The sequence below is a fragment of the Aethalodelphis obliquidens genome, unplaced genomic scaffold (genome assembly GCF_003676395.1).
Source record: "Aethalodelphis obliquidens isolate GAN/ISIS:26980383/991018 unplaced genomic scaffold, ASM367639v1 scaffold4, whole genome shotgun sequence".
NCBI lineage: Eukaryota > Metazoa > Chordata > Mammalia > Artiodactyla > Delphinidae > Aethalodelphis > Aethalodelphis obliquidens.
Window position 1 is genome coordinate 57,523,327 of NW_020837948.1, and position 16,464 is coordinate 57,539,790.

The following is a 16,464-nucleotide window of genomic DNA, read 5'->3' on the forward strand; positions in this document are numbered from 1 at the left end:
ACCCTTGAACCATTGCTATGGAACTCACCAGATCCTCTTGGGTTGGGACACACAGTTTTGAGGGCACAAGCCCACTGTGTCCCCCTTTGCCTGGCAAAGCAATAAAGCTATTCTTTGCTACTTCACCCAAAACTCTGTCTCTGAGATTCAACTTGGCACTGGTGCACAGAGGCCAAGTTTCAGCATCATTACCAGAAAGAGCAAGCGATTAGAGGTTGGCAATGGGAATGGGGGGAACAGGGCTGGAGATTAAGTTCTATAAAAACTTTCAAACAACAAGATTTGATGAACTTCCAGGTTGGTGACTGCACGGAAGTACCAGGAGGGTGGCATACCTGGATGGGGCACAAAGCTCTGTGCTCCTTCTTCCATTACCTTGCCCTATGTATGCATCTCTTCTCTCTGGCTGTTCCTGAGTTGTAACCTCTTATAATAAATCGGTAAACACAAGGAAATGTTTCCCTGAGTTCTGTGAGCCATTCTGGCAAGTGATCAAACCCAAGGAGGGGGTAGAGAGAACTCCAATGTACAGCCGGTTGGTCAGATGTATAGGTGATAACCTGACTTGTGTTTGGTGTCTGAAGGGGGGCACTCTTGTGGGAAGTGAGTCCTTAACCTGTGGGATCCGATGCTGTCTCCAGGTAGATCGTGTCAGAACTGAGTGAAATTTTAGAACATCCAGCTGGTGTCTACTGGGAATTAGAGAATTGCTTGGTATGGGGAGAAAAACCCTCCATATTTGGTGGCCAAAAGTCAAGAATTGAGCGTGGAGGAAAAAAAACCCGAGCTTTTCCTTACAAAAAGTGTTAGCAGTGGCTGTCCTGCTTCATTTTTCAGGCACAGAAAAGTGCTGCTCAATAAGTACATACAATTTTAATTTCAAATTTTCCTGCCTCTTTATGAAACGATTTAGGGTAGCTTATAAAAGACAAAATTAGGGCTTCCCTGGTGGCGCAGTGGTTGAGAGTCCGCCTGCCGATGCAGGGGACACGGGTTTGTGCCCCGGTCCGGGAAGATCCCACATGCTGCGGAACGGCTGGGCCCGTGAGCCATGGCCGCTGAGCCTGCGCGTCCGGAGCCTGTGCTCCGCAACGGGACAGGCCACGACGGTGAGAGGCCCGTGTACCGCATAAAAAAAAAGACAAAATTAATAAAATAGGAATGCAAGAGTGCAAACCAGGATGAGGAGAAGCAAAGCAAATACCTGGACCATGGAGATGTAACACCAACATAGGCACTCTGCCTCTTGACCTCACAGCAGGGAAGCAACTGTGAGGAATTACTAATTTTTATCATATGAAGTGAAGAGACAAAGCAGCTCCCCAGAGCAGGTCCTGGAACTCGCTGCAGATCAGGTGGTGGGCTCTACAGAGAGGAAAGGTGCACTCTGATGGGAAACGTCCTGTCCTCACTCGTGCTTTCACAGTAAATGCAAGCTAAGAGTATAACATTAAAGGTCAAGTCCGCACTGTGGTTGACAAATGTGGCTTTCAAGTGCTATAACTTTCATAGCATTTAGATTATATGGTAAGTTATGTCCCCACAATATAATCATTTTCACTGGGATTTTGATAGGAGTTGGCTGTTGAATAGCTCAAGAGGCTACTTTTTTAGTTTGGGGCCTGGAATCAGAGTGTCCTAGTAAGTGACCGTTAAGGACAGATTCTAGAAACTGGGCAAGGAGTTGGCAGTGCTAAAGTTCTAGTATGAAAAAAATCACACCCTATAACCAACATTCTTGTCAGGATGTATTCTATTCTGCTTCCACAGGGAGAAGAGGCCATAGGGTACCTACACACAAAAACAGTTGGGGTTTTCCTCTAACAGCTGAGCCAGAGATCAGGGGAGCCCTCCTATGTGACCCAGAGGAAAGCAGCAGAGATGAAACAGAAGGCTTTAGCCCGAAATGGAGTAGGGGGTACTCGCTAAATCACCATGGCCCTAGTGATGCCGCTCTGGCAGGGAAGTTCTCTCTCCATCACTTAAGGAAGTGACTTCCTGTACGTTATCTGGTAACACCAGCTTGAGGGCTGGAGAACATCTGCTAGCAACAGCGTGGCTAAGTGAGGATGCACCTTGCCAATTCTGAGTCCTGGCCCAGCTGCCGTGCTCTGAAACACATCCCCATGCTTTGCTGCCCCAGCAGCAGCAAACTGAACGTAAGAGGAATACTACGGCAGGCTGGTGCCTGCGACAGGTGGGACTCCTCTGAAGCTGACTTTGTCACAGCCATGCCAAGCCTTCCTGAGACTGCTTGCTGGTGGTCTGGGACACTTCTACCCAACTGGCCTTCCCTCCTTCCTCCTCCATGGGGCTCAGGCTTGCACTGCAGCCAGACTGTACCTCCCTCCCCATTTTCTCTCATAACCCACATTTCCTCTAACAAAAATCCGTGCACGTTTAATCCCATCTTGTCCTCTGCTTCTCAGAGGATCTGAGCTAATACACAGGGCAATTTCTGTTTTAATCTTGCTTGATGTTTAACCTTTCCGACGACAGAAACACAGCAGGTCCATGTTTCTCATGGACAGACCCACCTGATTTGTGGCGTTTTGTTTTTAAGCCAGGTTTTTGCCACAGGAGAATACTCATTCTTCCATTCCTGCGGCAGAGGGATAAGCAGCTGATTCATCTCAAATAGTATCAAGCTTTTACAATGTAAAATAAAAAGGTTACAGGCTATGACATAGCCTTGCTCTAACAGTGAGGGGCTTTTTTAAACATCTAGTTTAGTCCACACCTGGGCCCAGTTTGCAGGATGAGAAGGCAGGCAAGCTGCAGAGTCTTAATCTTGTTTTGGCAGCATCCTAGTCCCGCGACACCCATCCCAGGAGCTTGCCCACAGAAGAGAACTAACGTTTGTTGAAAGAAGGGAGGAGATGCCAGTTGTGGGTTGTATGTTCCTTTCAGAGCGTAAGTCAGGTTACTAATTAGAATATCTGATAAGCAGACATCCATAAGAGTTCCAGATACTCAGCAGGGAGATGGATACTGGAGTACCTACAGGGTTCCTGTAAGCTCAGTAATAGATGTTCATGGAGAAGAAATATAAGTTAGAGAGTCTGGGTATGCAGAGAATGTACCCATGGGGCCAATAAACAAAAGGAGGACTCAGGATCAGTTGAAAATTGATATCCCAAATGTCTCTGCATTGTCGTAGAAAAAACCCTCCTCCATCTCTAAGTCCAGAGAATGCTGACTCCATCCTCTAGCAAAGAGGGCCTCCATGGTGACGGAGTGTACGCGAAATGAGAGAAGGCAAAGGCCATTTGTCTTCACTCATGTCAAATGGCAAAACAGGCTTCTATTCTTTTCATGAGTCAGCTGCATAAGCTCCACCCCAAAGCCCTACCTTCTAGCCCTTTTTATGATATGAGGTGCAAAGTCTCTGTGTCTCCATTTTGGGAACAGATGCATAATTTTCTTCCAATAGCTCTTTTTTTGCTCACTGGAAATGTGTTGGGCTTTCCTTCAACAGACCAGGAAGGTCAAGAGATATGCTCCAGAGACCTCTTTGTGGTGCCTTAATGCAGAGCTCACGTAGATACTTGCAAATGTAAGGTAAGAACCCTCTCGGGACTGATAAGGGGCCCGGAGAGGCTCCTTTTTTTTTTTTTTTTAAGCATTATTATTATTTAAAACATTTATTGTTTTGCATACATTATTTTATTTTATTTTAAATTTATTTATTTTATTTATTTTTGGCTGTGTTGGGTCTTCGTTGCTGCGCTTGGGCTTTCTCTAGTTGCGGTGAGCGGGGGCTACTCTTCGTTGCATTGCACGGGCTTCTCATTGCGGCAGCTACTCTTGTTGCAGAGCACGGGCTCTAGGCGCGTGGGCTTCAGTAGTTGTGGCACACAGGCTCAGTAGTTGTGGCTCGCGGGCTCTAGAGCGCAGGCTCAATAGCTATGGCGCACGGGCTTAGCTGTTCCACAGCACGTGGGATCTTCCCGGACCAGGGCTCGAACTCATGTCCCCTGCATTGGCAGGCTGATTCTTAGCCACTGAGCCACCAGGGAAGCCCCTGGAGAGGCTCTTACAGCCTATCCCTCCCTGTTTCATTACTGCTTCCTCATACTGTTAGCCAGCAAGCTAAGTCATGGACACAATTAAATTCCTTCACTGGTTTCATTGCCCTAGTAACTCCAGCTAGCAACTATAGTCCCCTACATTTTCTTTTTAAAAGAGATGAGTAGATGTATAAAATAAATAAGCTACAAGGACATATCGTATAACACATGGAATATAGCCAATATCTTATGATAACTATAAATGGAGCATAACCTTTAAAAATTGTAAATCATTATGTTGTACATTTGAAACATATAATATTGTACTTCAACTATACCTCAGAAAAAGTCAGGTAAAAAAAGAACTTCAGTGCCTTACCTTGTCTAACAAATTAAATATAAATATCCACACGTATACTGAAAAGCCTTCATAGTTCCTGGGCAAACCTGATTTTCCCATACCACATGACAGTTAAATATAATTATAATATTTAGTATATATGTTTAATACTAATATTGACTATATATTTAACTACGTAATACATGTATACACTGCTATAAAAATATCTAGCTGTAAATATAGTCTAGCTATAAAAATTGGGAACAATTTCCATTGTAATTATTTAGCATTTAACTTATGATTGTCCCTTCTCAGCAATCATCATGCATCCCCAGGAATGTTTTCAAATTGAGAAACTAATCTACAAACTGCTTTTAAAGTAATAACGTTTTTATGATACTACGTGTAATAGTCAATGAGGAAGAAATAATGTTTTGCCTCATTAAAAAATAAAGAATAAATGGAAGATATGAGTAGAGCCTACAACTTCATAAGCCAGAATTTTTTCTTTTGGATTTTTGCTTTTTGGGGGAAATGACAGTTTGGCTTGTTTGCTCTGACTTTTCAGTGGTCCTGTGGGGCTCAGAGAACCTCTTGCTGGAGGCCCGTTTCCACATACCTCCGATCTGTAGGGTACAGCTCCACAGTGACCACATCAAGAGAGTTCCAGGCCGAGATGGTCAACCCATTGTACAGACACAGCATGCCTATCATCATGGATTCGCTGGTGCCAAACCAAAGGAAGAAACAGCTGATCCCCGAAAGCACCATAGAGCCACCTGCCAACGAAGCAGACACGGCTGGGACGTTTCCTGTCATCTTAGTAGGGCAAAGACCCTCGGGGTCTTTGAGATCTCACAGCAAAACTGAATCCCAAGAGGAAGCCACAGCCTGGGTTCATAAAGCTCAGGTACAAGCGTGCTTACTTGTATATAAGGTTTGCGTCTCTAACTACCTTCTGAACACAGCGAGCATGAAATACACATCATCAATCACTCAGCTATGTAAGTAGAAAAAGAGACATTAGTCACACATAATTAGTTTTTCAGTCTGTTAACTCACAGAAGCTGTTCAAATGAGATGTAATTAGACATATTTTACTAAAATTTAGTCCTAATGAAAGGTCTTAAGGGATTTCTCCTCATCTCTGTGGGATGCAAATCCTAGGGGGGTAGGGAGTATAGCAGGAGACAGGCTCCCTCTAGACTGCAAGGGCAGCTCTTGTATTTTACATGAAACCAAGCACATACCTAGCATCGTTAAGCGCCCAATTCTGTCCATTAGGAGAGCAGACACGATGTTCCCTGGCAACACTGCCAATGTCCCCAGGAAGTTGACAAAATAAATCCAGTAGGCACCATAGTCATCTTCAAAGGTAACGTAGCATCCTGTCTTGTTGTGCAAAAATGTGCAGTTTTGAAATTCGCAGTTAATGAATTTATATGGTTCAAAATCTGTGGACACAAAGAACGACAACTTATACTGGTGCGTGAGAGTCGCGCACCGAAAGCCTGCCGAGAACTCAGAACAAAATCATGGTATTGTAGGCTCCTTGAGGGCTTCAGGGCCTGGCCAAAGCACAGGATCTAGTCTAGGACCCCACATTACGAAGCAGCTGAAGGTAGGAATACTTCTGTTGAATAAAGGAATAAACTAAAGAGTCCAGTTATCCTCTGATTTCTTATGGTTGGTCATTGCTAATTACATGATTGCTTACTCCTTTATGATGTTACTTCCTTCTAATTATCATGTTACATAAGGACTATCATTAGAGTACTAAGGCTTCCATACTACAATTAGAAAAATAATTTGTTTCAAAATGTGTATGAATCGGCCTTACTACTGCCATTTTACAGGGCTCTGAGGCAGCGAGAAGAAACAGGACCTTCCTTGGGTCCTTGAGGCTGAATCTATAAGAGAAGGCTCAAGTGGAGGAACCCACCGAGGAACCCGAGTCAGCCTCGTTGGAAGGTCACCAGCATTCGCTGCTGATTTTTTTTTTCCTTGAACTTGGATCTAGCCAAAAGGGGGCTGCAGACGATGCTGGGCTCTGCTAAAAGGCAGTGAGAATCAAAACGGTTGCTGTCCTCGCTGAACAAGATGCGCCTAAAAAGCTGGTCTTCTGAGGCTGAATGGGTTGGAAGACAGCGAGAGCACGGTTTAAACAAAGCCCGAGACCCCTGACTCCACTCTCACTTGGAGCTAGGCAGAGCTGACTCCTGTCTGATCACCAAGAAGGCAGGACTGGCAACAGGGTGGAGCTGATCCTCCTGCCAGTGTCGGGCTGTTATTCTGAACTCATGGGACAGACGGACCAATGCGTGTCGGTGGCAAGGCCTGGGCTTTGCAATCAGATGAGCCTGGGCTCAAATGGCAGCTGTTCCTAGTTCTACAACTGTGGCCAAATTACTGCATTGTTCTAAGCCTCAGCTATCGTGAAAATTAAACAAGATAATGAGTGTCTAATAACCTGAGGTAGGAACCAGCACACAGTAGGTGTTCAATCAATGTGTGCTGCCCTTCCTCTTTTTCTCTGGGGAGTTTTCCAGGCTCCATTAAATGGACTGGACTAAAAGACTGTATCTGATTGAGCATGTTTCATCCATCTCTGTAGATTCGTAGTTCAGGCATGCTCACTTAAGCTAACGCCAGATTTTGAAATCAGGATGATCGAAACAAACGAACCACAGGTTAATTCTTTGCTTTAAAAATTATTCACCAGAGGATTTTGTATTTCCAACTTTGAACTCGGCAAGCTCCATCTGCATTAAATGTGATAGACAGTCAATACAAGCTCAGCTTTGATCCAACCTGACGGAGGGAGTCCGTTCATTTGTACTTCAAACTTCACTTCCCCCTTAAGCCTATGCCCACGCCTATCACCAAATGAGTATCACGTTTCTGCCAAGAACTAGGACCTGTGAAGAGGCGCCAGGCAGGGTTAAGTGGCACACCTACCTGTGTTGTTAAAAACAGTATTAATAAACATGCAGTTCTTGAAGTAGGTGTTGACTGAAGTTACATCTTCAAAGGTGCAGGACTTAAAAACCGAATCTTTGAAAATTATGGATTTGAGCCTGATCCCTTCGAATCTGCCCAACACACAAAAAGATTCACATTGATGATTGTGTCTATCAGAGTTGAAAGCTAGGTCAAACAGATTTAGAGATGTGAGGTCCCACTAGGGACTCTCCTAATTATAAAGGACATTGGCTTCTGGATTTTCTAAACTCCTAGCTTTCCCCCTTTTTCCTCATGCGGCCTGTCCTTTGGCTATCTCATTGCTCACCAATATTATTTTCTACCAGAAGAAGAGACGGCATTCAAAATAACTGCATTTAGCTTTTGGCAATGTTGGTAAAAGTTTTTGTAGGGTATACAGCTGAAGGTATTGAGTTTGGAGATTACCTGTGGCTACTGATTCTTTATTTTTCAATCCTATCCTCTTGTTCCTTCACACATGCCTTTATTTGAAAATTCTCTATTTGGGGTTAATAGCTCTAACTTGAGGATGTGCTTCCATGCTCACTTTTAATGAAAGTCTATTTCCCAAGCTGAAAACCCAAAGCTTCTTAATTCTAGTGTAGGGACTTCCAATTATCTTGAAGAGAAGATGGGAGAATCATTTATGTGAGGAATGATTGTCTTGGGGGTCAAGAAACTCACAGCTTACAGTCATTTCCAAGAATATTTTTTTTCTCATCGCTAAGAGGTACCAAGTAGAACGACCGTAGCCCTGCTTATTTTTGGAAATGCGTAGAATGATGAAACTTGCTCAGGTCTATTTTTGGGTGATGTAAAGGGGAAGGGGGAGATGATAATAGTCACAATGATCCTAACATCTCAGAAGAGTCTATGGCTCAGATATTCAGTGTTGATAAGGACCCTTGGGAGACATGGATACATATTCTCAGTGTGTCTCGGCAATTTATTAAGAGACTATGAATGTATACTTAGCCAGTCACCGAGAGGAAAATGCTTATTCACCTGGGGAAGAAGTTATTACACCAAATACCACTCTTATGAGAGCAGAAAGGGACTGATCCTCCCAAGCAAGTGAGCTGACTTAAAACAATTCACTATCGAGTACTCTGAAAATCATCCTCACCCTAACGTCGGACTGCATTTGTCCACTCAAAATGCACTAAGCGCCTATGAGACCAACCTCCTCAAAAAACAATCTTATTTCAACCCTTACTCTAGGAGTCCAGAGTAAAACCATCTAAGCCATAAATCTATCTACTAAAGGAGGGTAAATAATGGCACATTTTAAGAAGATCACTAATTTTCTGAAGTGAAACTGAATTTAGAAAGGGGAAACAATTGTTTTTAATGGATACTATATGCACAGGGTACACACGGTGCAAAATTCAAAATGTTGAAAAAGGAAAAAGTAAGTCTTTTGTCTCCCATCCTCAAGCCACCTAGTTCTTTTTCCCAGGGATAACCACTGTTGTCAGTTTCCCGTATGCTCTTCCAGAAGCATTCTGTATACAGGGCGCTAGCAAACAGGACACTATTCTACCCCTTGCCTCGTTCTCCTCGGAGTCTACTTCGGAAGTCATTCCTTATCAGTATATAAAGAATCGCCATTTTAGAATGTCGAATAGGAAAACTATTTTTAAAAAATGAGTTAGCTAGTGGTATTTCAAATTTCCCTGAAAGACAAAAAAAAAAAAAAAAAAATTCTATCGCCTTCCAAAATAAATGTATATGTTTTAGAGGGATTTTAATACTATTAAAATTATTAATCATTACATTGCCAAAGTAAAAAATTTCTCCGTGATGACTGAATATCCAGCTTAGAACTTTTTATTAAAAATATGACTGTCAGAGGGCTTCCCTGGTGGCGCAGTGGTTCAGAGTCCGCCTGCCAATGCAGGGGACGCGGGTTTGTGCCCCGGTCTGGGAAGATCCCACATGCTGCGGAGCGGCTGGGCCCGTGAGCCATGGCCGCTGAGCCTGCGCGTCCGGAGCCTGCGCTCCGCAACGGGAGAGGCCACAACGGTGAGAGGCCCGTGTACCACCAAAAAAAAAAAAAAAAAAAAAGACAGTCAGAGGCACAAACATATTAGAAATTTCTAATGGAGTAACAATAACTTTTAAGTAATTAAGTCAATTTTCATGCTAGAATTATAGAGCACTTGACTCTAAAGTTTCTGCGGAGAAGCAAGTACCGATTCCAGTCAGTATTTTATGTGGGAGAGTGAAGGTCATCCTATATGGATTAGGCCCCTCACTGAATTGCTCATCCAAACAACTACCTCCTGGTTGGTCACTCTCCTTTTCATTACACAAATCATAAGTATCCCACAGAATTATTTTTCATCTTTCCAAACTAGTTTTTGCCCAGGGAAACTTCGATCATTTATTTTTTTAGAGTTTTACTTTAATTTTGAAACTGGGAGAATTTCCTAAGAATGATATAAACCAACAGGAACTCACACCAGCAATTATTTGCTCGGATAACAAATAATGGGTAGAAATGAGGACCCTGTCTACCCCTTTCCCTCTCTGAAAAAATAAACCACAACCACCTTTGGAGTCACTTCTCTCTCCTCATCAAGAGGCGTTTCAGACTCCATACTCAAAAATGTCCTTTGCTAACTTATTCCATATTTTCAAAGCTCTTAACTTTGGGGAATCATTCCTATTCTCTAATTGAAACTTTTCCTGATACAACTTAACCCCAATTCTTGATTCAGCATAGTGGAGAAGGAAGGAAATCTGAAAAGTGGTCCCCTTTTCCAGAGATAAAAACAGGCATGAGATAACAGGGCAGATTTCCTCTCTGAGTTAAATAATGCTATAACCTATCTTATTTTCTCATAATCTTCACTCTTCTCTTCCATAACTTATTTTGCTTGCTTTCCAAGGCCTCTCTGAATGTTCTTTTCACACCAGTCAATTCCATTTCTTTATCAACATGAAGCAGCTCAGTTTCAGAAGTAGTTATAACTGATATACGTGGACCTTTTCTTTAAAGGCCATTTGGAAGTATTTAAATTCAGTCTGAAAATGACTACATGTACAAACTAAAAAAACTACTCATATTTTAGTGCCGTGAAGGCTAATAAGAAATACATTTTTGAGACCAGGTAGGAAGTGAAATGATTTAAAAGTTTCCGGACCTGCCGTTGTCCCATTCCAGTCCAGAAACAATCTTATTTGTCGTTGTAAAGTTAGTCGTTAAATTTGAAAATTTTCCTGTCGGATCATCTACATCTTTCAACACACTCGACTGCAGATGTTTAATAACATCAGGGAACCAAATGGATAAACCGTAGTACCTGCAAAGACAAAGAAATGTGAGTTTGTAAAGGTGCCGACAACCCTAGCGGCCATGACCATCTCCCTGTCGTTTTCAGAGAGGTAGTGGTTTCTGGAGAAGCACTGCTGAGTAGGACCCGCCTCCTGTAGCATTATGAACCATCAAACAGTAATCTCACTGGACCCTTCTCATCACAAGTCTGCAAAAATCACGCTAGAGGGATGGGCTGGGTTTCCCTGGAGAACCGCAGGTCTGTAATTCCTGAACCCTTCCTTTGGGAAGAGACGTGCATAAGAACCCCATCGTACACCAGCACATGGCATCCTGGCCCTAATGTTTTGCTCATCCCCGTAGGCTGCACTGAAGGACCCCATCTCCTAGTCTGGAGCTACAAACTCCTGGGGTCCCCAGACTGTGAGGGCCCTTAAAGAATGACCTCTTTATTAATGGACAATCTTTCTTGGTTCCTACACTACTATGGTACCGCTAGCCTGGGGGCAGAGCCCACGCTCAAAGAAGTTCAAGGTTGGAAAAAAGGCCATTTAAGTTATTCATTGGAAAAGCCAGGTTACTGCCCACTTTCTGCCTCTTGCCTCTGGTGTGCTATTCTAACAGCTTACAGCTCAGTCATACAGCTGTGACCTTCATAACAGCAGCCGCTGACCACATGTGGCTACTGAGCAGTTAAATGTGACCAGTCTGAATGAGATGTGCCATGGGTATGAAACACGAGATTTGAATACTTATGGGAAAAAAACCCGTAAAATTAAGTTGCTAATCATTTCATATTGATTAAATGTCAGAATGATAATATTTTGGACAAAATGAGTGAAATAAAATGTTATTAAAATTTGTTTCACCTGTTTCCTTTTCCTTTTTTTTTCTTTAAATGTGGCTGCCAGAACATTTAAAATGACACATGTGGCTGACATTATATTTTTACTGGACAACGCTGCTCTAAACTGGTGGTTCCCACCCAAAGCACGGTCCCTGGGCCAGCAGCATCAACATCACCCGGGACCTTGTTAGAAATGCAGACTCTCAGGCCTCATTCAGACCTGCTGAATCAGAAACTGTGGGATGGAGTCCTTCGTGTAAGTCTTCTGATGCACACTCAAGTTTGAGAACCACTGCTCTAGCTTATCCCTAGTTACATTGAGCTACATAGGGAAAGAAGTGGTCATGAGCATAACTTTTGCAGGTAGATATGCTAGGTTTGAATCCTGGCCTTGCCAGTGACCAGCTGTGTGATCCTGGGCAAGTTATAAAAGCCTCAGTTATCCCCCCATCTCTAATATCGGAATGATGATAGTACCCACCTTCCTGGGTAGTTGCTTGGATTAAATGGAATGCCAAGTACCTAGCACATAGCGAGTGCTCAAAAGACGAAGTTTTTTTTTTTTTTAAATAAATTTATTTATTTAATTTATTTATTTTTGGCTGCGTTGGGTCTTCGTTGCTGCGTACGGGCTTTCTCTAGTTGAGTCGAGCGGGGGCTACTCTTCGTTGCGGTGCAAGGGCTTCTCATTGCGGTGGCTTCTCTTGTTGAGGATCACGGGCCCTAGGCGCGCGGGCGCAGTAGTTGTGGTGTGTGGGCGCAGTAGTTGTGGCTCACGGGCTCTAGGGCACAGGTTCAGTAGTTGTGGTGCACGGGCTTAGTTGCTCCGCCGCATGTGGGATCTTCCCGGACCAGGGCTCGAACCTGTGTCCCCTGCATTGGCAGGCGGATTCTTAAACCACTGCACCACGAGGGAAGCCCCATAGTAGGCATTTAATACTCGTTAATTTTCAGCCCTCTCTTCCTTCATAGATCAATTTTTTTTTAGAACTTGAGTGGTAGTTACTTTACATGTTCTAAGTCAACCCTGTCAATTTAGAAATAAGGAACTAAAACTTGGTAGTGTCCCCAAGTCACACAGCAGAACAACCCCTACCTTCCTGGTCTCTCCCTTTACTACAACTCACAGCACTGGGAAAGGCTGGTCATCTGCGATCACTCACTGGTTTTCATTTAGGGATGTTAAGACATGGAGCTTGCAGCATAAATATTGGGCTCTACCAGAGCCTATTGACCTGAAAGTGTAGGGTATTATCTACCTGCCTTTAAAAAACAATAAATTAGGCAAAAATCGAGTTGTATACACATATTCTAAAGTGAGTATGTCAACCATTTGCAACAAAAATTCTGAAATGTTCTCCCTACCTCCTCTTTTCTTAGAATACATATATGGTGGTTTTATTTATTGAGCACTTATTATGTGCCAGGGCCATATATCCGTGAGCAAAACAGTTTAAAATCCCTGTTCTCACAGAACTTCCAGAGGAGGAAGACAGAGTTTTCTTTATTCTTTAAAGAATGGAGGGCGGCTTCCCTGGTGGCGCAGTGGTTGAGAGTCCGCCTGCCGATGCAGGGGACACGGGTTCGTGCCCCGGTCCGGGAAGATCCCACCTGCCGCGGAGCGGCTGGGCCCGTGAGCCATGGCCGCTGGGCCTGAGCGTCTGGAGCCTGTGCTCCGCAACGGGAGAGGCCACAACAGTGAGAGGCCCGCATACCACAAAAAAAAAAAAAAGAATGGAAAAGCTTTTTGTCTATTAGAAGATGATAGAAGGTACGATGGGGAATAATAAAGCTGAAAAGGGGACCGGGAGTACTGAGGGGCTGCAGTTTTTAAAAAGGTGCTTCAGGAGGTATCATTGAGAAGGTGACACACCAGGAAAGACTCAAAGGAGGAGAGGACATGAGCCAGGCCATGTCCGGGGGCAGGACTAAGGCCCGAGATGGAACATGTTCAAGAAAGTTCTGACACATTTGAGGAAGAGCAAAGAGGCCGGTGGGCTGGGGCCGCGCCAGTGAGGAGAGGAGGGTGGAGAAATCATGGGGGCAAACCATTCGCGGGCTTATCGAACTTTCCAGACACTGTTGGTTTTGCCATCCCCGCTTCTTTATGACAACATAAATTAAATGACTGGGTGATAAAAACTGTACTTGCCAGCAAATGGAAAATGAAAAAAAAAATTCTTTCGTAGAGGTTAACAGCATCAAACAGTATAAGAAGAAAAGCAGCGTGGTTGGGAGTTACAGTGTGGAAATTTAAAGATTTCACTCACCAAGAATTTAGGCATCACTTACCCAAAGGACAGCGTGAACCAAACAATCGTAAGCTTTATGGTATTGTCCTTGACTGGGTAGGTGAAACAGCTCATAAAAGTCAACCAAATCTGTGAAATATTAGAGAGTTAATTTTCTTAGGCAGTTACCTAGTCAACCGCATTTCCCAACCCCCTCCAACAAATTATAAAAAATGTTGAGTTTTCTTTGGGCTGGATTCATTTGAACTTACAGTGTAAAAGCTAAAGGCTATAGGAAACCAAATTTTTGGTTTCTGGAATTTTTATTTATCAGCTTCCAATGGACAAAGTAACTCAAGACATCAGTGTACCCCATCACTGCCAGAACTCCTTGCCTAATACCTTCCCTCCCCAAAGAGGGAATGTCTTGGTAACCCCGCTAATCCCAAGGGGATCCTATTACCTGGTCCTACTCTAGGAATCGGGTGTCCTGGGCAGAAGGGGGAAGAACCCCATTCACGGGACAGATTGAGTCAATCCTGTTTCTGACTAACCTCAAGTACCAAGTTGGCCAGCAAGTCAGGATGGGCTTGTTACTTACTCCATACAGTTCTGTGCGGATCCGAACAAAACACCTCCTGTACCATGTTCCTGTGTCACTCTCGATTTCAATCAGCTCATCTATTTGTCTTGGGGTTTTGATTCTGTTTACCTGTAAGGAGCAACAGTGGGCAAAGTGTTGACTTCTCTTCTCTGAAGTTGGCGGAGTTTAGGCTTACAATTTGTTTTTAAAGGAGTGAAAGCTGACTCCAACAAAAAGGAAGCAGGTATTTGATACACAAGCAGGTATCCATACATATATGAGACCACTGGTGTAAGTACAGAGACTCAAAAGAACTGAATAAAGAATGAATGGGGAAAAAAAAAGAACAAATGGGAGGGAATACCATAAAGAAGAGGGGGAAGAGTAAGTAGTAATGGAATAATATGAAAACAAAATACCCTTCTCTGAATCACTAGTAAAAAGGCACACATTAGGGGGTTGGGGAGGGATGGATTGGGATTTGGGGATTAGTAGAAGCAAACTATTATACAGAGAATGGATAAACAACAAGCTCCTACTGTAAACACAGGGAACTATATTCAATATCCTGTGATAAACCGTAATGGAAAAGAATATGAAAAAGAATGAATATGCATGTATAACTGAATCACTTTGTTGTAACGCAGAAATTAACACAAGATTGTAAATCAACTGTACTTCAATAAAATAAATTTTTTAAAAAAGGCATACATTAGCAGATTAAACATCCAGATAGATTCGCTTCTGGATTAAGAACTACTTTGCTTAGACTAAAATGACTGAACACACTTTTCTTTGGAATCTGCTTATTTGATGAATTTGGCCCCTAAACATAGTTCTTAAAGTTTTCCCATCAAACTTCCATTCTTAGAGCATCCCTGTGACCCTTGCTTCCTTCTCCCACAGCCCCTGACAGTGCCTGGTCAGCAAGTACCCGCAGGTGACCATGAGGTGAGGTCCAGTGAATGAGCTTCAATTATAAGCCTCAACACGGACTCTTCAAGGTTAGAAGGGGAAGAAATGATGGAGGATCAGCCTGAAGCTGTATCCCTGACTTAAACTAGCCTCCTTTTGCTAAGGAAAAGAACGAAGAGTCAGGAGAAGCAATGCTTCCAACACAGAGAATGAAGCCTGAAAAGAGAGAGAGAAAAAAAAGCATGGTTCCTTTGTGGACCTGTCCCATCTGACCCTGTGAGGCAACATCTAACTGCTGTTGATACACCTGAGAGAGGACACAGGAATGTGTACACATGTTACCCTGCCAGGGATAACTCCTGAACAGATCTTTCTGAAGAGTCTGCCAACATCCAAAGGAGCACTTCTATCATGAGACTCCAGGTGCCAAGACTGGCTTTTGACAGAGGTGATTTGGGGACCCTCGGTATCTTTCAAATTACACCAGGTGGGCAGTAGCCTCCTCATGGCTATGTAAACAAAGATGTCCATATTTAATGACAATAATGTCTGAGTTAATGTCTGGGATTCCAAACAGAGTCAGCTCCAACTCATCCATGTAGGCATTATTTTGTGATATTCCAGAATTCCTTTTTTTAAATCACAGGGGTATTCTTCTTCTTCTTTTTTTTTTTTTGTTTGTATTGAATGAAAGATTCATCAAATTCTATAGTGCTTTACAGTTTTCAAAAGTTTCACACAAGTGATTTCATATAATCCCATAATAACCCCTTTCTTTCTCCTACCCCTATACTGCCCCTCCTCTTTTAACTCTCCCCACTGGTAACCACTAGTTTGTTCTCTGTAGCTGTGAGACTGTTTCTGTTTTGTTATATTCATTAGATTACATTTTTTAGATTCCACATATAAGTGATATCATACAGTATTTGTCTTTCTCTGACTTATTTCACTTAGCATAATGCCCTCCAAGTCCATCCATGTTGCTGCAAATGGCAAAATTTCCTTCTTTTTTTATGGCTGAGTAATATTCCATTATATATACATACCACATCTTCTTTATCCATTCATTTGTTGATGGACGCTTAAGTTTCTTCCATACCTTGGCAATTGTAAATAATGCTGCTATAAACACTGGGGTGTATATATCTTTTCAAATTAGTGTGTTTGTTTTTTTTGGATATATACCCAAGAGTGGAATTGCTGGATCATATGGTAGTTCTATTTTTAGTTTTTTTTTTTTTTTTGCGGTACGTGGGCCTCTCACTGTTGTGGCCTC

The 16,464-nt window shown here is 43.0% G+C and overlaps 1 protein-coding gene across 1 annotated transcript in view; it reads right to left on the reverse strand.

Moving 5' to 3' along the window:
• SV2C (synaptic vesicle glycoprotein 2C) overlaps nt 1-16,464 on the reverse strand; it is a 245,242-nt gene that overhangs the window by 17,937 nt on the left and 210,841 nt on the right. Inside the window, exons 7-12 of the mRNA XM_027100796.1 lie at nt 14,292-14,402; nt 13,752-13,840; nt 10,482-10,640; nt 7,309-7,442; nt 5,601-5,804; nt 4,970-5,129 (exon numbers count right to left, since the gene is read on the reverse strand). Coding sequence (XP_026956597.1) covers nt 4,970-5,129; nt 5,601-5,804; nt 7,309-7,442; nt 10,482-10,640; nt 13,752-13,840; nt 14,292-14,402 — 857 coding nt within the window. The remainder of the gene's footprint in view (nt 1-4,969; nt 5,130-5,600; nt 5,805-7,308; nt 7,443-10,481; nt 10,641-13,751; nt 13,841-14,291; nt 14,403-16,464) is intronic.